Source organism: Notothenia rossii (genome assembly GCF_949606895.1).
Source record: "Notothenia rossii genome assembly, chromosome: 7".
In the NCBI taxonomy this organism is placed as follows: domain Eukaryota; kingdom Metazoa; phylum Chordata; class Actinopteri; order Perciformes; family Nototheniidae; genus Notothenia; species Notothenia rossii.
Window position 1 is genome coordinate 78,034,603 of NC_136905.1, and position 23,564 is coordinate 78,058,166.

Genomic DNA, 23,564 nt, shown 5'->3' on the forward strand with positions numbered 1-23,564 from the left:
GATGCAGTGCATGCACTGATCTGATGCTTCTTGACATGAGAGCAGTTTCCCAGCGGAGTGAAGAAAATACATGAAACTCACGACAGTCACTGCTCAGTTTATACTGTGTTTTGTTTCAATTAATGTATCATTTAGTTAAAAATATGTGATATATCTGAACAAAAAAGTGGTCAAAAATATTTGTATTCATTTATTGGAAACATTTTCATGATCGCTTTTTCGTTTATACATTTTAAGAATGGCGTTTATCTTTTTTGAGGATGAGTTCTTATTTTTATTTTATTTATTTGGGTCTACAACAGATGATACAAATGTATATGTCAGTAAATGTGTACGAACAGAGGCGGGGTTGTGTGTGAAAACAACAGGGACAGAGCTGCTGTCAGACATCAGCTGTGCGGTGTCATCACAAACAGACGTCGCTTCACGTGACTCTCCGGAGGAAAGGACGTCCCATTGCTCTTAAAACTAATTTCCCTGCTTTTCGTGATTTCCTTGCGTCTCTCCATGCTTCCCTGGTGGGAGGGACTAAACGCTGGGAAACGACGCAAGGATTCCATTTAATCGACCTGAAATGCAGCCACTCTCTGCTGCTAGAAAGTGCGGTGCCGCACAGCGTTTGGAGGCAGGACCAAACCATTACATGTAAATAGAGGGGGGTGTACAGAGGTTTTGGATAATTAACTTTTGGAAGAAAAGAAGTGAAATTAATCATAAGTTTAGTGAGTACATTATCAATATAAAGTTATATTAATGTTAATTATTGATGATTGATGAAAGGTTACTTAAAAAAAAATTCTTAATGTTTTAAAAATGTTGGGTGCCGCTGTCAGTCACGGGCCCTTAACAAACGGTGGCATCGATCTGCAATGTTTCCGTTTGAAGCTGTGTGGAAGGCAGTTACCATGACCGCAGGGCTACCAGGAGCAAGCTAACCTAACTAACGCTAAAGAGTTCAATTTACAGTAAGTAGAGCCTCATTATAATATATATATATATAAATACAACAATAATAATATATAAAGTTAAATACCTAAGTTATTTTAAATCGGTTTGCTTTAGGCTATGTATACTCTGTCAGAACAATTTTTGTTCAGCTATTATACATTGTTAAGCTAATTTAGCTTTATTAAGCCAAAGTTCAGTCCGCATAATGCCCCGCTCTGCAGGCTTACTTTTGTGTACGGCTAACGGTACTTATCGTTTAGGATACGCAAAATATTCTCTTCTCTGGAATCAGTGGTGTAAAGCAACAAAGTAGATTTAGTCAAGTACTGTAGGCCTACTTAAAGGTACTTGTACTTTTCTTTAGTATTTTAATTTTGTTGCTACTTAATACTTCTACTCCACTACATTTCAGGTAAATCATGTACTTTTACTCCACTACATGTATTTAATACGTAAGGGATAATGTGCAGCTACGCGGTCATTATGGGGAAAAGAAAAGCTGCACATTATCCCGCTTATTACATAGCCACATTCTCAACAAAGTAAAGATATGACTCCCAATATTAATTGAAATGCTTTTATGGATTCAGAAAAAGATTTTATTGATTTAAAAAAATAGTTAGTATTGATTTAAATTGACATGCATCCGCTAAGAAAAATAGGCCGTTGTTACTGTTTGAACTAATGTAGCAATGTAACTTGTCGCTCTTGTCTTGTCAGTTAGAAAAGCAAACTACATGCAGTTTGCTTTTCGGCCAAACTGTATACATTTAAATCGAACGGACTTGTTTGTGCAGATGTGAGCGTCCTTAACAACGGTCAATAAATCCTTGACAGCGGTCTGTCTGTTCTGGATTAACAACGTGTCACGTGTTCTGAATTGACCAATCAGAATTGAGTATTCAACTAAACCATGTAATAACTTTAGTTACTTTACAGATGTGGATGAATGATGTGAAATATAATCAGGTGTTAAATCAGACTTTAGTTCCACCTGGAGTAAATCCACAAGCTACCCTGCAGTATACAAAGTCATTCAAACTAGCTGCACCTTTACCAGCTTTGAGAACACTTTCATGATCAATCATTATAAAACACATCATATATATTATTCTGAAATGGACCAATCTGCACTATGACTACTTTGGTAGCCTACTTTAACTATATTTTGATGCTTGTACTTTTCTTCTTTCGTATGAGTAACATTTTGATTGCAGGACTTGTACTTGTAACAGAGTATTCCTCCAGTGCCTTCCCTTCTGTCTGCCTAGAATTGCCTCAATAGCTTTGAATTGTTACCGTTCTGCAGCTACTGTAATACGGAGGCAGCACAGCCCCAGAGGCTCAGCAATCTCAGGTTTGTCTCACTACAGGTAAGTATCTACTGTAAAAAATAACTATAATTATAATAATCTAATGCTTCTTTCAGACATGGATCAAATGGGGCAGAAGATAGATAATCCTCAACAAATACAGAATAACTCAGCTCCCTGTAAACAAAGACAAGACAGTCCTGACCAGAAGACATTCCTAAATGAACAAGGTGGTTGAGAATAAGATCAGAGAGCATGTTACATGTTGCAGAGGCATTACTTATGACTGGAAATGATTGCTGACTTCATATTGCAATTATCTTTCCTCTATCCTCAGAGACTGAGAGTGATGACGATCAGTACAATGAACTCAGGAGAAAAGATTGTGAGGTAAATGACAGACGCAGCAAGACTTTTGACAAATAAAAGAAGGCTAGACCCCATCACCCCTGTTTTAGTCTCTCTTCACTGGCGACCTTTCTGTTTTAGAATTTGTTTTAATATTTCACTGATTACTTTTAAAGCTCTTAACGGGTTGGCTCCTGATGACCTCCCTGACTTGTTGTGCCCATATGAGCCTGTCTGCAGTCTCAGATCCTCTGGTAGGGCTCTGCTGGCTGTTACCAACACCAGGCTAAAAACAAAGAGTGATCCAGCGTTCTCCGTCAGAGCTCCGCAGCTCTGGAACTCCCTGCCCGAGATCTGAGGCTGGCAGAATCAGTGACATCTTTGAAATCACTTCTTACAACTAATTTCTTCACTAAAGCCTTCAATGATGCCACTACTTGATTTTACTCAACATCCATGTTTTATTTGTTTTCCTTTGTTTTTTCCATTTGTATTGCTGCTATTGTTAAAACAATGTATACTACAGGGTGGTGGGGATTGTATTATTATACCTGCTACACCTGCTGTTCTACTTCTCGCAGCAATGCTCTGCGTGAGAAGATTGGGGGAGGGGGGAGGGGTGCGGGTAGATCAGAGGACGTCTCTGATTGCTAACTAAATGTTTCCCATAGAGTGGAGCGAAGCTGTACTGTGCTGGTGTTCCTGCTTAAATCACATGCATTGTAAGAGAGTCAGAGAGTGGGGGTTTCTGTTTATAATGTTGTTACTTATTACTTTTGGATCAAATATTGGTTGGATGAATTGGCTAACATGGGTATGGGCAGCACTAAGAGTAAATATAATCACCTGTGTGAGGCGTGTGTGGAAGAGAGGGTGAGAGGCTCGCTATATTTTCTGTTGACAAACTGTAGCGACTTCAAAGTCGCTGAGGTCGGGCCTGGTTGCCTTTGTAAGGCGCGCTATCAAGAATATATGCTGAGATCCAAAAATGTGTTCAACATAATCAATTGAATGAAAATGATCAATTTAACATAACCTGTTCATTCTTCCCTGATGACCCCCCCCCCCCCCCCCCTCTCATTAATGAGCCTCAACTCTCTTTTGCCCCTCATCCTTCCATCCTCAGGAGTCTCTAAAGACCAGCAGGTCAAAGGCGAAGAAGCTAAAGAAAGCCCTTCTTAAAAAGAGGGTACAAGTGAAACTAGTTGAATATAACTTTAAGGAAGTGAATTACATCTCTGAACAGTGCCAGAAGAAGTTTGAGGAGACATCCGTGAATGCCAGAATATTGTGAGCAGCAGTGGATTCTCTGTCATTTTAACTTCAGACTGGATACAATATATTTATCTAATGTTGGAATCTTGTCTCCGTTATCAGTTCTGAAAGACAAGGCAAGATCAAGCAGGAGAAGTATTCTTCAAATGAGGAGTTAGCCAATAAAATAAGGACTAATAAAAGGTAGGCCTATGCTAACATTGTGAATTGAACATAAATAAAGTATGTGTACATCTGCCCCACGCTAAGGCTGTATGTGAACATATGCCCAGTGGAGGAAGAAGTGTTCAGATGCTTTACTTGAGGAAAAAGTACCAATACATTTTTGTCAAAATACTTCTTTACTAGTAAAAGTCCTGCATTCAAAGTCTTACTTAAGTAAATGTACAAAAGTATTCTCAGCTAAATGTACTTAGATTGTAAAAGTAATTATAGTGCAGAAGAATTGCCTTAATGTGTGTATATAATGATATGTATACATGTGACATTTCTAGATAATATTGTTGCATCAAGGAGTATTTGACTGTTGTAGACAAACAAAGCTCTGATTTAGTTTTTTGTTAAATATTTAAATAATTTGACTCTTTTGTGACTTAAAGAGTCACTAGATACCGTTTTAGAGATGCATTTTGTTAAAAGCAGCTAAAGCTTTTCAATAAATGTAGTGGAATAAAAGTAAAAATATTTCTCTTTGAATTGTAGTGGGTTAGAAGTACAAAGTAGCAACACATTGAAATACTCAAGTAAAGTACAAGTGTCGCAAAATGATTCTTTAGTACAGTACTTGAGTAAAGTGACTTAGTGACTTTCCACCTCTGCCCATGGTTTATATGCAAACAGATATGAACCATTAGGTGCTTGAAAAAGGTTTTAAAATAAACATCTGCAATGAACATGGACCCAAACGTACTCTTTCTTCTTCATAGGGAGCCTCCCATGTTTGATGAGATCCGGCCTGAATACAACAGATACCTGAACATCCTGTTGAAGCGGCCGCCTTCAGAGTGGCAGGAGGATCTGAGAAATACACACCTCAGAGAGCCGGCAAGGGTGCAGGGTAAAGTGTTACAACTAAGTGAATCAACATCAGTTACAATATGAATGTATAAGGTATTATTTAAGGCAGGGGTTCCCAAAGTGTGGGAAGGTGAGCCTCCCCTCAGAGAACATAATCACAGCCGCGCCCCCCCTCCCAATTATTATTGCTATTATTATTATTATTATTATTATTATTGTTGTTGTTGCTATAATGCAGGGGTATTCAATTGCATTTGAAAGAGGTTGATTGGCTGAGCATCACCTCCTTAAAACATGAAACAATAGCTTTTTTAAACCTCTTTATCTGCGTCTCCCTTGAAGCTCTCTGGCGCCCCCCAGGGGAGGCGCGGCTCACACTTTGGGAACCCCTGATTTAAGGTATACATTTTTTAAATCCCCTGACTTTGGTTTGAAATCATCCCTGATAACAGGCTCGGAGAGACGTCTGGACTCCAGTGCAGGTGGAGTCCCCCCCGCCCCACACACTGACACGCTGTAAGGACACATCAACGCTCACATTCACCTCAATCACCGCTGCAAGTGTTGGTCTAACTCACATACTGTGGTTCAGTGTTTCATTCTCAAAGACTTCAAAGGTTTTATTGTTCTATACACAGAAGCTACAGTGTAGATATGGCAAGGACAATCTTAAGTGCCAAGCTCCTCCAACAATGCAACAGAATATATACAGTGGAGGAAATAAGTATTTGATCCCTTGCAGATTTTGTAAGTTTGCCAACCTACAAAGAAATAAACAGTCTATGATTTTAATGGTAGGTTTATTGGACTAATGAGAGAAAGAAATTGACAAGATAACATTTTATTTGCATTTAACTGAGGGAAATAAGTATTTGGTCCCCTTGCAGAACATGTGTTAGATCTTGGTGGAGAAAGCCTTGTTGGACACACAGAGGTCAGACTCTTCTTGTAGTTGGTCTCCAGGTCTGTGCACATCTCAGGAAGGATGTTGGTCCACTCCTCTCTGAAGACCCTCTCCAAATCCTGCAGGTGTTGAGGCTGATGCTTGGCTTCTGGAAGCTTCAGCTCCCTCCACAGATTTTCTATGGGATTAAGGTCTGGAGACTGGCTAGGCCCCTCCATCACCTGAATGTGCTCCTTCTTAAGCCACTCCTGTGTTGCCTTGGCCGTATGTTCAGGGTCATTGTCCTGCTGGAAGACCCCTCCATGACCCATGTTCAGAGTCCTGGCTGAGGGCTATCGGCCAAGATGTCCCTGTACATAGCCCCGTCCACCCTCTCCTCGATGCAGGGAAGTCCTCCTGTCCCTTTAGCAGAGAAACACCCCCGAAGCATAATGAACATGCTGACGAGGGGGATGGTGTTCTGGGGTTAAGCCCCGGTCACACTGTCCCGAAATTGACACCCGATGGACCCACGAATATGGAATTGTGAATTTCGCACGAAGATGGCCCCGAACCACACACGAAGGCAACATTTACATTACATTTAAGACATGCAACTGCAACGAAAGTAACAAAAACAATTATGTTAAAGTACTATGATACTGTACTGATATTTTCAGACTTTGTTCTTTACTTTCTCCGTCTTTATATGTAGAAGATATTACGTTTTCTCCGTCATGTTGTTTCCATAGCAACAACAACTTCCTCGCCTTCAAAATAATATATTATATCCTTTTTAGTTTCACAGAACACAAATTGGTTTATTTACATAATATGTTTACATGATTTTGTTGTGCAATAAAACAACCCGATGGACGCAAAGATAAAGGAAATGTTCAAATTCGACTGATCGTAGCAACATCGGGCCATTCGTGAGGGCATCTTAAGCCATTTTTGGCATGCCAAAGATTTTGCCACCGCTCCCGAAGTTGCTGCCGGAGCCTGATAAATTCCACCGGCGGTCATACGATGGCTTAAGATGCCCTCACGAATGCCTTACGAAGGGCAAAACGGACACGCGAAGTCAACACGAAAATGAACCTTCACAAGGTCCTTGGGCAATGCTTTGTGATGCCAAAGATGTTGCCACCGCTCCCGAAGTTGCTGCCGGAGCCTGAGAAACTCCACCGGCGGTCATACGATGGCTTAAGATGCCCTCACGAATGGCCCGATGTTGTTACAATCAGAGCCGAATTTGAACATTTCCTTAATCGTGTGTCCATCGGGTGTCAATTTCGGGACAGTGTGACAGGGGCTTTACAGTCAGCATCTCTCTTCCTCCAAACACGGCGTGTCGAGTTGCTGCCAAAGAACTCGATGTTGGTCTCATCTGACCACATCACCTCCTCCCAAGCCTTCTCTAAATCATTCAGATGTTCATTGTCAAACTTCAGACGGGCCGTTCATGTTCTTCTTGAGCAGGGGGGGGGGGCTTCAGGCGCTGCAGGATTTGATCCATTATGATGTAGTGTGTTCCCAATAGTTTTCTTGGTGCCTGTGGTCCCAGTTGCTTTAAGATCATTAACAAGTTCCTCCTGTGTAGTTCTGGCTGATCCCTCACCTTTCTCCTGATCATCAATACCCCACGGGGCCAGACCTTGTGTGAAGCCCCAGCCCGAGGGCGACTGATGCTCATTTTGTGTTTCTTCTATTTCTGAATAATGGCACCAACAGTTGTCTCCTCCTCACCAAGCTACTTTCTGATGGTCTTGTAGCCAGTCCCAGCCTTGTGGAGGTCTACAGTCTTGTCCCTGAGGTCCTTAGACAGCTCTTTAGTCTTGTCCATGGTGAAGAGGTTTGAATCTGATTGGTTGATTCTGTGGACAGGTGTCTTTTATACAGGTAACAAGTAGATATTAGGAGTACTTTCCTAAAGGAAGAGGACTTATGTAACCGGTCTGTGGGAGCCAGAATCCTTGTTTGTTGCAAGGGGACCAAATACTTATTTCACACAATTAAATGCAAATATATTTGTATCTTTTATATCATGTCAATTTCTCAATTTCTTTTGTATATTCTCACTCTCACTGTTAAAATAAACCTACCATTACAATTATAGATTGTTCATTTCTCTGTAAGTGGGCAAACTTACAAAGTCTGCAAGGGATCAAATACTTATTTCCTACATAGGACACAAAACAAAAACCAAGTAAATGCACGAGACATGTAAATAAAATAAGATAGACAAGTAAAGAAATTCAAATTAAATACTGTACAGTGAAATAAAATAAAATGTATTGTTTATTGTCGTGATATATAATAGAATAAATAAATGGTCGGATGCAAACAGATGAATTCTTTAGGTTATGAAGGCACTTCACAGGGCTCTGTGCTAAACCTTAATCTGTCTCCAGCACAAACCCTGTCTGTGGCATTGCAGGGTCACGGATGGTAACGTGGATGGCGACAGCTCCCAATCTGAGGTCAGTTTTCCTGCTGCTCTACCTCATTGTGTCTTGAGTGTATATTTGCAATGTTCACAGTGTACTCCCCCCCCCCCCCCCCCCCCCCCTGCAGGAGAAGCTGGAGCTCTTCTCCTCTGAAGCCCACCAGATACTGGACCTGGTGACAGAGTTCACAGATCAGGTCTTGTCACTGACTCGCATCTCAAACTGGGTGGATGAGCCACTGAAGGAGCTCATGCAGGACATAGAGACCAACTCTAGGAAAATGTAAGCATGATTTATCCTGAGGTTAGTTAGGTCAAGAAAAGAACAGCCCTAAATAATATGTAGAGGCTAAAGCATTAGATATATGGATATATGGATGTATGGATATATGGATGTATGGATATATGGATGTATGGATATATGGATGTGTATGGATGTGTATGGATGTATGGATATATGGATATATGGATATATGGATGTATGGATGTATGGATGTATGGATGTATGGATATATGGATGTATGGATGTATGGATATATGGATGTATGGATGTATGGATGTATGGATGTATGGATGTGTATGGATATATGGATGTATGGATGTATGGATGTATGGATGTATGTATGTATGGATATATGGATGTATGGATGTATGGATGTATGGATGTATGGATGTATGGATATATGGATGTATGGATGTATGGATGTATGGATGTATGGATGTATGGATATATGGATGTATGGATGTATGGATGTATGGATGTATGGATATATGGATGTATGGATGTGTATGGATGTGTATGGATGTATGGATATATGGATATATGGATATATGGATGTATGGATGTATGGATATATGGATGTATGGATGTATGGATGTGTATGGATGTGTATGGATATATGGATATATGGATGTATGGATATATGGATGTATGGATATATGGATGTATGGATGTATGGATGTGTATGGATGTGTATGGATATATGGATATATGGATATATGGATATATGGATGTATGGATGTATGGATGTATGGATGTATGGATGTATGGATATATGGATGTATGGATGTATGGATATATGGATGTATGGATATATGGATGTATGGATGTATGGATATATGGATGTGTATGGATATATGGATATATGGATGTATGGATGTGTATGGATATATGGATATATGGATGTATGGATGTATGGATATATGGATGTGTATGGATATATGGATATATGGATGTATGGATGTATGGATGTATGGATGTATGGATATATGGATATATGTATGTATGGATATATGGATGTATGGATGTATGGATATATGGATGTATGGATGTATGGATGTATGTATGTATGGATATATGGATGTATGGATGTATGGATGTGTATGGATGTGTATGGATGTATGGATATATGGATATATGGATATATGGATGTATGGATATATGGATGTATGGATATATGGATGTATGGATATATGGATATATGGATGTATGGATATATGGATGTATAGATGTATGGATGTATGGATATATGGATGTATGGATATATGGATATATGGATGTATGGATATATGGATGTATGGATATATGGATATATGGATGTATGGATATATGGATGTATAGATGTATGGATGTATGGATATATGGATGTATGGATATATGGATATATGGATATATGGATATATGGATGTATGGATATATGGATGTATGGATATATGGATATATGGATGTATGGATATATGGATGTATAGATGTATGGATGTATGGATATATGGATGTATGGATATATGGATGTATGGATATATGGATATATGGATGTATGGATATATGGATTTATGGATGTATGGATATATGGATGTATGGATATATGGATGTATGGATGTGTATGGATGTGTATGGATATATGCATATATGGATGTATAGATGTATGTATGTATGGATATATGGATGTATGGATATATGGATATATGGATGTATGGATATATGGATGTATGGATGTATGGATGTATGGATGTATGGATATATGGATATATGGATGTATGGATGTATGGATGTATGGATGTATGGACGGGGGGAGGGTGGGCAGACCCGGATGGATGGACGGACGGGTGGGTGGATGAATACTTTATTCATCCCAAATTGTGAAATAATGTTGTCGTTATCATTACTGTTTAGAGTCATTGAGCTCATATTTCAACATAATATCATAGAGAAAACACAACTGGTGTATATATGACAATGACAGTCTCTAAACAGGTTAAGATTTCTTATATTAGGGATGGGAACGATTAATCAAATATTCGAAATTATTCAGGTATTCGAATATGAGAATATGAGTTATGAATATATATATTTTTTTTGGGTGGGGTACCTAAGTTGATTACATATGATCAAATGGAATAATTCAATGTATACGACAGTGCCATAGATAAATGTGTTAGGTCTAAAGGTGTGTTTTGCTCCGCTCACCGGTCCCTCACAGCGGGCAGAGCTCCAGGTGCTGATCTCTCTCTCTCTCTCTCGTCCGGTTATACTACACTCGCGTTAATGTCCAAATTCCATCATATCTAGCTGGTTTAGCTAATAATATTCCAACTTCTGTTTGAATGTAATCATAAAGGTCTTCTAAATACACCATTAAACAAAATAGATGTTTTAAGTGATATTTACAGAAATTGAAATGTACTTCCCAATAGAAAGTAACCTATAAATGATGTTTTTGTATATATTAAGCTTATCACTATATAATTGAATGCCTTATGTTTAAGTAGACCATAACATATTCTTAGTAAATATCTATGTCTGAATACTTAATTGTTTTGTTAAATAGTTTTTCTTGTTGTGGCACTGCACTTTGCATCAATTTGGTAGAATGCCCCATATAGCAAAGTGAACATATTTTAGACATTACATTGGACATTTTGGAATAGTAAAATAAGACATACAGAGAGGTTAATAATCCTTCACCTCTTTGTATGTCTAACACTTTTGTATTGAGAAATATCATTTTATATTGTACTTTTTTATTTTTAAACAGTATTATTTGTATCTTTATGTTTGAAAAATATCACCGCTTCAATCTCAGGATCCATGTATTTGTGATCCTCTCCAGAATGGAAGTAGTCATCACATACAGAGCATCAACTAGTTCCTGAACAGTGTCCTTCACATGCTGATATCCAAGAGAGGGAGTTCCACAGTCACAAGATGGAGGAATAGAAAGCAGTATTCAATGTTTACTTCAGATTAGCTCCACGTCAGAAATGATCATGCTTGTCATATGTCTCTCTCCATAGAGGCTGAATCATCATGTTAATCACATAGCTATCATATACCTCAAACAGTCCTGATGCTCTTCTAGGTAATCACACATTCTGTCATGTTCACAGCTACAGTTGGGATACCTTTGTTAGCATGTTACTCTCATACTGGAAGAGGACATTCAGGATTTTCACAACACTTTACCATGTTGTGTGAGACTGGCTGTCAAGGAACTTGTTTTAATAAATGTCCAAAAGAAAATCATGAAGTGCTAGATACTAAGCTGTGACCAGCATGTGACAATAAACTGATGGATGTCTCTCTCCCCTGTGTGTGTGCAGGGAAGAGGATGATGAGAAACTTACGCTGCAGCTGGACGAGATGAAGGAAAGGATCGCCAGCGACCAGGAGAGAGCCGCCACGCTCAAAAGGAAGGTTCAGCTCCACGACTCGTTAAAGACAGAGGACCACGTAAGGAAGCCCAGTGTACTGTACGTTAGATGCAGCAGAGTAGAACACTTTCATTTGATTTAACCTACAATTTAAAAAGGAAAACAAAAAAGCAAGAAATCCTCTAAAGTGGTATCCTATCTCACTGTAGCACACATCCCAGCAGACTCAGGGACAGTTTCAGCCCCCAGGCCATGAGACTGCTACCACTTCATACCATCAATCTGTGTGCATCTGAAATATTGATCTATTATTACAATAAACAGTATTTTTTATTTCACTGTACAGAATGTAATATTACATTCTATCTTGTTTTGTTTTGTTTTATGTTGCATTGTTCGAGGAGCCTGTTATTCAAAATCCACTTGTTCATGTCTTTTATACATACACACATGTCCCCTCTGTGTTAAGAGACTCAGAACGTTTCAGGAACAAAGATTCTCTCTCTTTCTGTCCTGATCCATCCATATGAAAATGTAAAAATATAAAAAAAGACTTTGCAGAGGGGTGTGGCCTGCAGCATCTCATTCAGATGTTTTATATGTGTTTCTGTCTGTTCCCTACCTACAGGATACGATGTCAGATGCTCTGGGTGTGAAGATAAGTGAAGTGCATCGCTGCTGCGTGGACTCCCGTCTGACCTACCTCAGCACCTTGGAGAAGCTGTCCAGTGTTGAATACCGTATATCTTTACTGTTCCAGCTCTTGGAGAGCATCCCTAAAGAGAACCTGGAGACACTGAGGCTGATCAAGGACAGCGAGAGGAGGAGCAGGTCTGTGTTTATGAGCCTGGAGTTAAAGGTGGATCCCAGTGGTGTTTAGATCAATATATTGTGGATCACAGTATTTATGCTTTGAGGGGTCAGATCATATATTTCACCCAACATGTACATAATCCTTTGTTTCCTTTTCTGAGTTTTCACATATGTTATAAATGGAAATGATATGACATTAAACCTTTTCAAATGGTGTGTTTTTATTCACTGCAGTTGATATGATTAGTGTGGTTGCCAGTAATGTGAACCTGGACATTTCTGACATTGTCAGGATCAAAGATAGCAGTTTTAACCAGAAGGTGGCAATATGTGTACTCTCTGTGACAGGCTGGTTATTATCCCTACTGCAGACAATTTATCTTCAAAATATGCAATCTGTCCTATCCAAATGATCTAGAGTCCCCTAAATCTTCTAAACCCACACAAAATGAATCAAATCAGCCCACAGAGAGAACAAAGATTGGCATTTTCTGGTTAAAACTGGCATTTTTGATCCTGAAAATGTCAGAAATGGACTCCTCAATAACTGCCAAAACCACTCAGAAATTGTCCAAATCTGCCAATTTTTTAACTAGTGTCTGTACTAAAGTTAGAATCCGGCAGTTTGGATATGCTGGGGACCCGTACTATACATTTCTAACAGAAAACGTTGTGGTACTCAATAAGGTTCCCAATAGGACTCTATGATGTGGCAACTAGACTAATAAAAGAAAGTGCAGAAAAAAATGGGAAGACTTTGCAAATGAGCTTTTTTCAGTGTCATATGTTGCAGGCCAGTCACAAGTAAATGGTTTATTAACAATGTGTAGAGAGGTGCGGTTGTGTGATGAGCTCTGTTAGGTTAAACCTTGTTCTCTTGTACTGCATCATGTTCCAGGCTGCGTGAGGAGCAGCTGAAACTGGAGAAGGAGAAGCACTTAGAGATGCTGAAGAAGTGCAAGCAAAGGTCAATGGATGAGAGCAAGAAAAAAGTGAGTCTTCTCTCCAACAGGAATAATGCCATATTGGAAACATTATACCACACATTTAAATTTAATGCAATTAATCAGGATCATCCTCCACTATATAATAATAATAATAATAATAATAATAATAATAAGATGTATTTCTATAGTACTTTTCATACACCATGCGCAGCTCAAAGTGCTTTAAACACAAGGCACACATCACAATCTAAAGCAGAGAAGAAGAATTTCACATCAGGCCAGACGTTAGAGCCTTTTAGCACATATACCTCATAGCAACATGATATAATGGTTCAACACTTTAAGGGACACACAAGGTAAAAGGTATATTAATTCAAAATAAATCATAATTTAATCAATATGATCCCTCGGTAAAATAAAGGAAGACAAAACAAATAAATACGATCAAATATAAAAACCTATAAAATAAATAAATTAATAAAACAATAAAAATAATATAATACATGTATAAGACTTGGCATCAGGTACGATTAGGAAAAAATCTGCTTGAGTACATTACAGCAACAAAAAGTTAATGTTGCTTTAAAAAATACATTTTGAACCGTTTGAACTTTATCCTTTTTTCTCCAGACTGGAAGAAAGCTCAGGCCCAGGTGCTTCCCTGTTGAGCAGAAGATCACAGTCAGTGAGGAGGACAACATACCTGCCGAGGAAGAACTCCATGCCTTCCTCTTCACCACTGAGGACGACGAGTAGAAAATAAATCAACACATGCCATGAAGAGCCAAACATGTAGAAATATGTGTGTCCAAAAGGAATGGTACTGAAATATTGCCACAAACTACTTTTTTATTTGCACTAAAAAGTGACACAGGGAAAAGGCACCTGCTGCAAGTGTTGTGGTGTAGATCGCCTTGTTGGACAGTCCGCATTTCATGACATGGACATGACAGTAAACACCATAGACTAAGGTAAACACTGACAGCAGACTGCCCACAGCGCTCCCTACAGGCCCAACGCTGCAATCGCAGAAACAAAGGATTCAATTGTGATAGGAAAAACACGTCACCAAAATAAATAAGTTAGATAAAGCAGTCTATATAAAATTAACTTGCAAAAGTTATTAACAAGAATATGTGTTACATTAACACATAGGGGCTAATACTACTATAACTGCACAATTCCTCTATTTATAATTCAATTCATGTTTTTCTCTCAAGTCATTTTCCATTTTTTGTACATGTATGTTGCTTGTACACATTTTTAATTGTTTAATATATTTTCATCATTCATTTACATTTTTTTATGTATTCACCAATACGCCAAAGCAAATTCATTTTATGTGAAAACTTAGTCTATGTTGAAAATTAGTTTAGTACAACCCAATATGGAAAAGTATTTAAATTATTGAGAAATAGAAAAAAAGGGTTCTATTTTTTTATCCTATTCTGTTGAAAAAAAAATAGTCTATTAAAGTGGAAACCAAGAAAACATTTATTTAATTTACAGACATTACATATCATGAGCAGACAGATATGATCAAAACAACATGTAAAAGGTGAATGTACAGCATTCAAAAAAGGAAGAATATAACGCAAAAAAGGCAGGAAACCACTTCGATGTTTCTTAGTTTTACATGTCTGATGATTCTCTCTGGCTGAATGCTTTTCCTGTGTTTAGTTAAAGGAAATCTGCTTCCAGGTTGTTGGATATTTCTTTGCAGTTTATTTCCTCAGATGTTTATCTTTCATTGCAGCATTGTTTGTTTGATAACTTTCCCCTGTTTGTCGATGGCAAAGTTGTAATTCTTTGGATTGTCCAGAGCTTCTTCTATACGCTGATCCACGTTTTCCAAGGTGATGAAGTTCTTTGCATCCTCCTGTAAGAAATTGTAATTGAAAAAAGTCAGATTCGTAAGGTCTTAGTTTGGGAATACTGATGTGTCTCGTGTTGCTGCTTGTTGGGTAGGCACATGTTCACAGTGGAATCCCAATTATCCTGCTGAACAAAACCTCTAAGTATCAGAAACCTTTGAAGGCCACAGACCTTATTTTCTGCAATCATTTAAAAAAGCCAATGGAGAAATCCCATTGGCTTTTTGTTGGGGGAACCAGTGAAATACTATCATCCAAACGACCTACAACAATTAGTCATCCCTGTAACTCTATAAAGTCAAATCCCCATGAAATGCTCACGATGAACACTTTAAAAAAAAGGACATTCACAGCTAAATAAAATACAAAATAACATTTAAACAGAGAGAAAAGGGACTGACCTGCAACTTCAATATTTCTTTCTCTTTTTCTTTGACAATTTCTTGCTGCTCTTGTTCGCGCTGAAGGATAACTTCGAACTTCTTGCGATCAGCTTCCTCTTTTTCCATCTGGACCCTCACAATTCTGGAAAAATACCAAGGACAGTGAGCTCAAACTTGAAGAAAAGGAAATCACATACATGGAAACAAGACCCCAAACCACAAGTGGCTTGCATCTTTATAATAGTTTTATATTTTTCATCTTTTAAATGTCTTCTCACCTGAGTTTGAGCATGCGTTGGTTCTCCAGGTGGTTGAAGTCCATGAGGACACGATGCTCCTGCGCCTCCTGCCTCGACCTTTCCTCTGCCAGAGAGCCTGTGTCCTCCTCGTACTTTTTCCGAAGCATCTCCTCCTTAAACTCCAGACTGAAACACAGAACATAATGGCATAACAGTAATTAGGTTAGTTAAAGCTAAAACATATTTAGATAATATACTTTTTTTTCTGTGTTTTACTTCTATTCTTGTTTAAGTTTATATACAATTTATACCAGCTTTTGCTATTTAGTTATACAATGTTTTGGATTGTAAACATGAGATTATAAACCTATTTATTTGTGCAAATTTAAAATTATGTGTTTATTATCCTTAAAAAGGTATAATACCAGCTTTGACAGAGCAATATTTTTGATCAAGTCAAAGAAACATTTTGGCAAATACATACTTGACATTTTTGCCACCTGCAAGCAAATGTGGCACATTAAAAGAAGTGGGTTGAAACCCATATATACAGTCTATGGTTGAAACAAATGTTATATGTGTAGCTCTTTATACGTTTAGGTAACACTTTCCGGCCTAACAGGGACACAGCTTTGTTTTAACGCTTTGTAAAAAATGCTTTGGCAATAAAACATCTTTGATATGGTCATGCCAATGAAGCTCCTTTGAATTTCAGTTTGATTTAACGTCTGGTCAACGGCTGTTTATTACCGTTATAGTGATTTTAAATCCAGGTTAGTCAGTTAAATAAACGCTACAAACTTACCGGAGCGCCCTCATGATCATCTGGTACTCCCCATATCTCTCCTTCAGGACCACCATCTCCACCGGATCCACCGGGGGAGGCATTTTGATTCGCCCCACTTTGGACTTAGCCACCGGGTCGGTGCGGGACTTTCTGCCCCGGACAGCCTCCACGAGCACGGCGCTCCTCGGTGCAAGGACCCGGGCCGCCTGGACGCTTCTCCCACCGATAACCTGGAACATGTCGGAGTGGAAAGTGTGGCTTCAGGTGCGGTTTGTTAGAGGAAAGGTGTAACGGTTAGTTAAAGGAAAGTTAACATTGAGATTGAAATGTTATCGACAGAAGGAGGCGGCCATGTTGGTGTCCTCTGACCGGAGGAAGTAATTAGCAACGCGGCTCGGGCTAACTGAGGAAAGACCGACGTAGTTTAGCCTCTACCGCCATCTATAGGCAGGAGAAAATGCTTTAAAAATAAATAATAGTGTGCCTTTTCAAACTAGTTTTGAGTAATTACTAACTCTCTAATACGCCGGTGTTTAAACGTAATGCCTAATTACTAACTAAGCTGTCTATAGTGACAGCTAACTAGCTACGAGACTATGTAGCTAGTTAGCTAAATAGCTAGGTTAGCTTAACTGTTTTTTAGCAGCCAGGTACTTTCAAACATTGAAAGGATAGAGGTCAAATTCACAAAATAGCCACTGCGTGATTTTAAGAAATTAAACTCTTAAATCCCAGACTGATTCAATAGTGCAACATAGAATATACTTAAGACATACACATACATTTAAAAAAGTGCAAGTGAGACCATGCAAGTAAATACATGTGCATAATGTATTAAAATATCTATTAAAAAATATAATAATACATGTTATTTGTATAGCACCTTTCATACACTAAATGTATAGCCTAAGGTGCTTAACTAATAGTACAATAAATACCTCTGAAGTCTATTTAAATACAAGTATAAAGAAGCATAACATGGAAAAAGTAGCTGAACATTGTATTTAAATACAGTTATTGAGTAAATATAAAATAAGTATCTAAAAAAAATATTACTTTTGAGTTAGAGAATACTTATGGTAAGACTAACATATTTTGTAGTTGAAGATTCACAACAGCAGAGACCAACTGGCTCTTAAAATTAGACGTACACATATTGTTTTGTGTGCTGCTGAGCTTTAGTTTTACACTCACTATATGTAGTAAATATAAATGTGAATTTTCTTTGTGTGGTTCTTCATGGTTCAGTGAGATGCTGGGTGTCAGCCTGGTGACTGATGATCCTGCCAAGGCGAGGCCAACACATCACAGCTTCTGTCAGCGTGCCAGGAGCAGGGAATGATGGGAAATGGTGCAGTGCTGCTGTGTGCCGTACATTGTGACATTGAGAGCTGTAAGTAAGGTGAAGTTTAAGAAGGGTGAAGTTACCTCTTCTTCTATTGTCATACAGTATTTCAGAAGGAAAACCTTGAAACTCAGATACCTAACCAATCAAGAATATACCTTGATTGAATATACAATGTTATGTTTTTTTATTGTTCTGAAACTTAAAAACCAATATTTTGTTGTACAAGAAAGAGACATATCATCCTTTTAAAGTATCAATAAAAACAGGAGATGTGAACAGGTTTGCAGGTCAGTTATATGTTTATTCAGCTTGTTGCCGGCTGTTACATAGAGCTTAATGGTGGGTACTTGGTTTTAGTTTCACAGATGTAAAGCACCATTTAGATATAACACTGTCAGACGAACAACAAGGAGCTCCTGCACTTATCTTTCTGTTTCATTGTTTAGCTTTGAATGAACTCACAGAACAGAAAATCTAATGCAGATAAGCTGTGAGACACACTGCATGAATATAAGAAGAAACTACTAACAATTAGTCTTCCACAGCATTTACATGTCCAGAACCTATGCACAAAATTACAGTTTTAATTTAAATTAGAAATGTAAACAACTGGCCAAATCGAAAAACCCAAACATATTCTGGTTTAAAACCAACCAAACGAGTAGTATCAGTGTAAATGCAGAGGACGACTAACTTAAAAGGACAACACTTTGTCTTTAATATAGTGAAAATAAATGTATTGAAGGTTACAGGTTCACTGACTATAGAGAACCAGGTTTGCAGGACAAGGCATGATGGATTGGTAGAGTTCCCCGTTAATAACGCTGCATGTTTCTTGCGTCATTTCAAACGCAGATAAAGTCCAAGCATCCAGAGATAAAAGGGACATCCTTCACAAACAATTGGTCAAATGTTTGCACAACAGAAGAGTCAAATAGTAACTCTGCTGTTTGGACCTTAACACGTAAGACAGAAAGAGGAACTCAGCCAAAACATTTCTGCTGCCCGACTTAGCTTTATGTTGCTTATGCAGTGCAGCCACTCTGCATTTTTACAGTCTGCCATCTTCGTGATGTGCGATGTCAGAACGTGTGTAGAAGAAGGGGGACTTCTGGTGGACCTCTTGTTTAGCACAAGGGCGCATCTTTCTTGAGAACGATGAGCTTTGGTTTGCGATTTTTTTTGTTTTTGGGAAGAGTAAAAAGGATGGAAGGGCTATTTTGGGGTGGGCAAAGGTGGTAGAGGGGAGAAAACAACAAAAAGGGGTGAAGTATTCAAGTGGATGCCAGGCTGGTGGCATTTAGTTTAGGGCGGAAAGGGAAGGGTAAGTCAGACGAATCTCCTCCCCCTCAAGAAGTTTCCTGAAAAGACAAAATAAATCCTTCAGTATGCTGTCTATTTGTCTGCATATTTACACATTACAAATGTGTGATAAACATCTGGCCTCATGCAGTCAAATTTATATACGTGCAAAAACTGCAAATTGCCTCTTTTTTTCTTTTCTCAACAGAAAATTAAGAGAAAAATAGGAAAAACTTGAAGAATGTTGCAGTCGAGTAATATTATAAATAAAACATACATGTTCTTTAACTCTCACCTGTATGCAGCTATTTCAATGTCAAGGGCCATCTTCACATTGAGAAGGTCCTGGTAATCTCTCAGGTAGCACACCATCTCCTGCTTGGCGTCGGTGATATCCCGCTCCAACTTACTTATCCTCGTCTATGAATACAAAAACACACAGTCATTAATCATCAAATATCACAGTTAGTGATACTAGACACGGTTACCAGTTTGCCTTAGAGCTCGTGTGTGTGTGTGTGTGTGTGTGCTTGGAAATCGTTGATCTCTTTTTTTGGTGAAGCTACATTTCCTTTTGTTCAGACGGTAACCTTGCGGATGTTCACCTCTGCTGCAAGTCTGCTATCAACTCCTGCTGAGCTCTAAAGCATGGGGAGGATGACGCTGCTGCAGAGAATCATTTACACCTTTTGGCAAAAGGATAGCTCCTTTTGATGTTTCTCTACTTTCTGAACATGAATGAGTGTTCTCTTGTATTCTGAGTCTATTTATATTATTCTATCTCATCTCTGCGTCCGACCTTGATGCCAAGACATCTGAAAGCACTTCTGAAGCCTTTCTGGACACAAACTGGCAGAATACCTGACCAGGTACCACGTATGAGTGCACATTCCCCTGTTAGGTGAATATTCATGCAGATCAGGAATCCTGTTTTCCATCATTCACCTGGTACTTTGACACCTCTTTGGTCTGCGTGTCTTCCAGATCCTCCAGCTGTTTATGTTGGGATTCGATGAAGGTACGCAGAGATTCAATCTCACAGGAGCGGGACTGCAGCAGCCTCCGGTACTCCATGGTCTCCTCCCGGATGGCGTGCACGGCCTCGTTGTTTTTGCTTGCCAGCTCCGCCACGCTGGCGAACTTGCTCTTGTACCAGTCCTCGGCCGCCTGCATGTTCTTGCTGGCCAGCCGCTCGTACTGACCCCGGATGTCTCTCAGGGCGGTGGAGAGGTCAGGCCGGGACACCTCCACATCCACGCTGATGTTAGCCACCTGCAGCTGGGCCTGCAGCTCCTCGTGCTCCTCTGCAAACACTTTCTTCAGGAACACTATCTCATCACACAGGGAGGCCACAGTGGCCTCGGCGTCACAGTTGGTGAGCACGGCCCTGCTGGCGTCGTCCTTGGCGCTCTGCAGGGCCTCCTCAGCATCCATGCGCCGCCTCGCCTCCTCTTCAAATCGTTCCTTCATCTGCTCGTGCACGTCACGCAGGTAGTCTCTCTCCGCCTCCATCCGCATCTTCTCCCCGTTCTCCGAGTCTATCGTGGCCCTCAAGCTCCGCGCCTGCCCCTCATATAGCGTCTGCAGACGGGACGGGTCATTCTGCTGCCGCCTCAGCGCCTCCAGCTCGGCCAGCAGGGCTCGGTTCTGCTGCTCGAGGTGCCTCACCTTGTCGATGTAGGTGGCGAAGCGGTCATTTAAGTCCCCGAGCTGCTCCCTCTCCTGGGACCGCAGGCCCAGCAGCTCTGAGTTGAGGGAGCTAGCCTTAGCCATGTCCATCCGTTCAGAAGCGTCTGGCAGGGAAGAGGAGGCCAGCCTCAGGACCCTCTTCCCAGGTGCAGGAGCTCCAGGAGAGGAGTAGAGAGAGGGAGACATGGAGGACTTGGTGGTGTATTGGGAGCCTCTGTAGCTGTCCCAAGGGCGGCGGTAGGAGAAGAAGGTATCGTAGCTCATGATGAATTTTTTGTTGTTGGTTTTTTAAGAAAAAGGATATGGATGTTTTTAGTTTCAGAAGGTTTTTTTTATGTCCCCCTTGTTCTGCACACCATCAGTGAGGATGAGCAGGCGTTTTGCTCTGCACCAGCTCAGTGATGCTGCAGATCGCTGCCTTTTTATAGAGTGAGGCTGCCCCCCCGCCCCCTCCACTACAGAGAAACATCAGCGCTGTCAGCATCCAACAGGCCAATAGCAGGCTGCTGCAGTGAGGAGAGAACAGGTTGGTTTTCAGAATCACTCTCAGCCTCAGCCGGCAGAGTTTATGTGGTAGAGCAGAGTGGCTTTCAATCTGCCCTAAAAATTACATTGCAATCAATTTCACTCTATAGGCATATTTCACTCAACTTTATTCCCTCAATGCATTCTCAATCGCCTTTGTCAAGCAATGAATGCATCCACATCGAAAAGAGAAAAAAAAACGGGCAAAACTGAAATAATTACTTGAAACAAAATATTTTCCACAACCCTTTTAGAAAGAATCGATATAGTGCGTAAAGGGGCATACAATTTAACAGCAGGCACTTAAGGGTTTTAATGTCATAGAAAACAATCAATGAACTACCACACTGTTACTTAAATAAATGGATGCAGTTGATAAGAGCCCACTGCTTCTTCTGAACGATGGTAATGAATTATCCCACATACATAAATATTAAAAACAATTTCCGATAAATTGCATATTAAACAGACGGTGCTCTATTTTGTTACTTAATACTTAACAAATATTTAGAAAATAAATATTTTCTGCAAACATGTTAATCACCTCCTCTCATCATATTTTCTGCATTAATTGTATAGAATCTTAGAATATAGGGGGAAAATGCTATTTAAAACCCCCCAAAATATTCACTTTAATATGACACAAAACTGAGCAAAGCAGGAAATCTATTTTTGGACTGAAAAAAGTATTTTCTGACAGCATGAAAATGACAATGTTTCCTACATTGACTAACCAATTGGTCGACTTATTGATGCAGATTCTAATGTAGTCTAAACAGTCACTTCTTTGCAAACCTCCTTACTGATGTTGTTCCCAGACTATCTTTAGACATTTCTGTTTGATCTATTTAAAATGCAGTCACTGGTATCTTGACAGTGAGAGTGGGAAGAATGTGGACCTGCTGATACAGAGAAACTGTCCTCCTGACTGACATCTCCAGATGAGTCAGAAGCTGCCTTTAAATCCTCCTTAGTAAGAGGTACGGCAAGATGATTTGGTTAAACACAAATTGATTCAGATTCCTGCTCAATGACACATTCCTGCTCTCTTTAAAGCCAATATTTTTAGAACATTATCTAAAGGACTTGTCACCACTGACAGCTAGAGAAAATAATTAAACATTTCTGGCGGGAAATGGCCTATTTTAAAATGTTTATTTAGAACTGTTACCACCCTGGGAAAGGGAAGATGGCTTAAAAACATTTTGGGGTGTTTTCATTTGCTCCTCTGATGATTCCTTTTTCTGAAGTTGGGAAGTTATTTTTCTGACTTTGGTGTGTCAATGTGGTTATAGTCATATAAACAACACCTTGATGTTGAAGATGTGTTGTTTTGAAGTTTCTTTAGTAGGCAATCGTGTAAATAGTCCCAGTCGGGTACTCATGTTACAGATTATTCCTAAAGTACATGTTTGCAGCACCAATGCCTGATCTAGCAATGTTATTGAAAGTGATTTAGATCCACTTCAAAACATAATGGGTTCGTCCATGCTAGGCCCTTCCACTAGTTTAACAAATATTGGACTACAGTTGTTCTATTACTCCTGCTGAAGGACATACATACAGAGAAACTGAGGCAGACAACACCTTTTTTGATTGAAATAATAATTTTGTGAAATAAAATATGATATGTTTGAGACTTAAGAAGAATGTCCTTGCATCCCCTGGACCGTACCAGCCTAAAAACAAAACAAAAATAAGTATACCAGTAGGTGAGACCACTTAGCCTGGTTGATACCAAACTGAAATCTTAACACCTGCCATACTAAGATA

At 39.4% G+C, this 23,564-nt stretch overlaps 4 protein-coding genes across 4 annotated transcripts; 2 read left to right on the forward strand and 2 right to left on the reverse strand.

Moving 5' to 3' along the window:
• The first annotated feature begins 582 nt into the window (after positions 1-582).
• LOC307045993 (uncharacterized protein) lies at positions 583-5,031 on the forward strand. The gene is made up of 7 exons (XM_079692080.1): positions 583-645; positions 2,258-2,305; positions 2,378-2,491; positions 2,599-2,651; positions 3,736-3,899; positions 3,987-4,067; positions 4,811-5,031. Exons 3-7 carry the CDS (start codon positions 2,380-2,382, stop codon positions 4,983-4,985), a joined length of 585 nt encoding a protein of 194 aa, XP_079548206.1. The 5' UTR covers positions 583-645; positions 2,258-2,305; positions 2,378-2,379; the 3' UTR covers positions 4,986-5,031.
• Positions 5,032-5,133: 102 nt separating this feature from the next.
• Positions 5,134-14,493, forward strand: LOC307046457 (cilia- and flagella-associated protein 100-like; the record flags this gene model as incomplete). Its single annotated transcript, XM_079692853.1, has 8 exons — positions 5,134-5,141; positions 5,262-5,417; positions 8,225-8,267; positions 8,362-8,516; positions 11,834-11,963; positions 12,513-12,715; positions 13,596-13,689; positions 14,275-14,493. The coding sequence occupies 8 exons, from the start codon at positions 5,134-5,136 to the stop codon at positions 14,398-14,400; spliced, it is 915 nt and encodes a 304-aa protein (XP_079548979.1). The 3' UTR covers positions 14,401-14,493.
• Positions 14,494-15,114: 621 nt separating this feature from the next.
• On the reverse strand, positions 15,115-17,349 carry mrps26 (mitochondrial ribosomal protein S26). The gene is made up of 4 exons (XM_079640748.1): positions 16,946-17,349; positions 16,180-16,326; positions 15,920-16,043; positions 15,115-15,523 (listed from the first exon to the last, which is right to left on the reverse strand). The coding sequence occupies exons 1-4, from the start codon at positions 17,164-17,166 to the stop codon at positions 15,392-15,394; spliced, it is 624 nt and encodes a 207-aa protein (XP_079496874.1). The 5' UTR covers positions 17,167-17,349; the 3' UTR covers positions 15,115-15,391.
• A 1,086-nt stretch (positions 17,350-18,435) lies between these two features.
• neff2 (neuronal intermediate filament family member 2) lies at positions 18,436-21,680 on the reverse strand. Its single transcript, XM_079692699.1, has 3 exons — positions 20,523-21,680; positions 19,873-19,997; positions 18,436-19,636 (listed from the first exon to the last, which is right to left on the reverse strand). The coding sequence occupies exons 1-3, from the start codon at positions 21,528-21,530 to the stop codon at positions 19,576-19,578; spliced, it is 1,194 nt and encodes a 397-aa protein (XP_079548825.1). The 5' UTR covers positions 21,531-21,680; the 3' UTR covers positions 18,436-19,575.
• Positions 21,681-23,564: the final 1,884 nt, after the last annotated feature.

Coding starts and splice junctions, on each gene's coding strand:
- LOC307045993 (XM_079692080.1), top strand. CDS start 2,380: ATGGATCAAATGGGGCAGAAGATAGATAATCCTCAACAAATACAGAAT. Junction 3,900..3,986: donor TCCGTGAATGCCAGAATATT/GTGAGCAGCAGT, acceptor CTCCGTTATCAG/TTCTGAAAGACAAGGCAAGA. Junction 4,068..4,810: donor AAAATAAGGACTAATAAAAG/GTAGGCCTATGC, acceptor TCTTCTTCATAG/GGAGCCTCCCATGTTTGATG.
- mrps26 (XM_079640748.1), bottom strand. CDS start 17,166: ATGTTCCAGGTTATCGGTGGGAGAAGCGTCCAGGCGGCCCGGGTCCTT. Junction 16,327..16,945: donor ATGATCATGAGGGCGCTCCG/GTAAGTTTGTAG, acceptor TCTGTGTTTCAG/TCTGGAGTTTAAGGAGGAGA. Junction 16,044..16,179: donor CAACGCATGCTCAAACTCAG/GTGAGAAGACAT, acceptor GTATTTTTCCAG/AATTGTGAGGGTCCAGATGG.
- neff2 (XM_079692699.1), bottom strand. CDS start 21,530: ATGAGCTACGATACCTTCTTCTCCTACCGCCGCCCTTGGGACAGCTAC. Junction 19,998..20,522: donor AAGAGGTGTCAAAGTACCAG/GTGAATGATGGA, acceptor TTGTATTCATAG/ACGAGGATAAGTAAGTTGGA. Junction 19,637..19,872: donor ATTGAAATAGCTGCATACAG/GTGAGAGTTAAA, acceptor TTGTCTTTTCAG/GAAACTTCTTGAGGGGGAGG.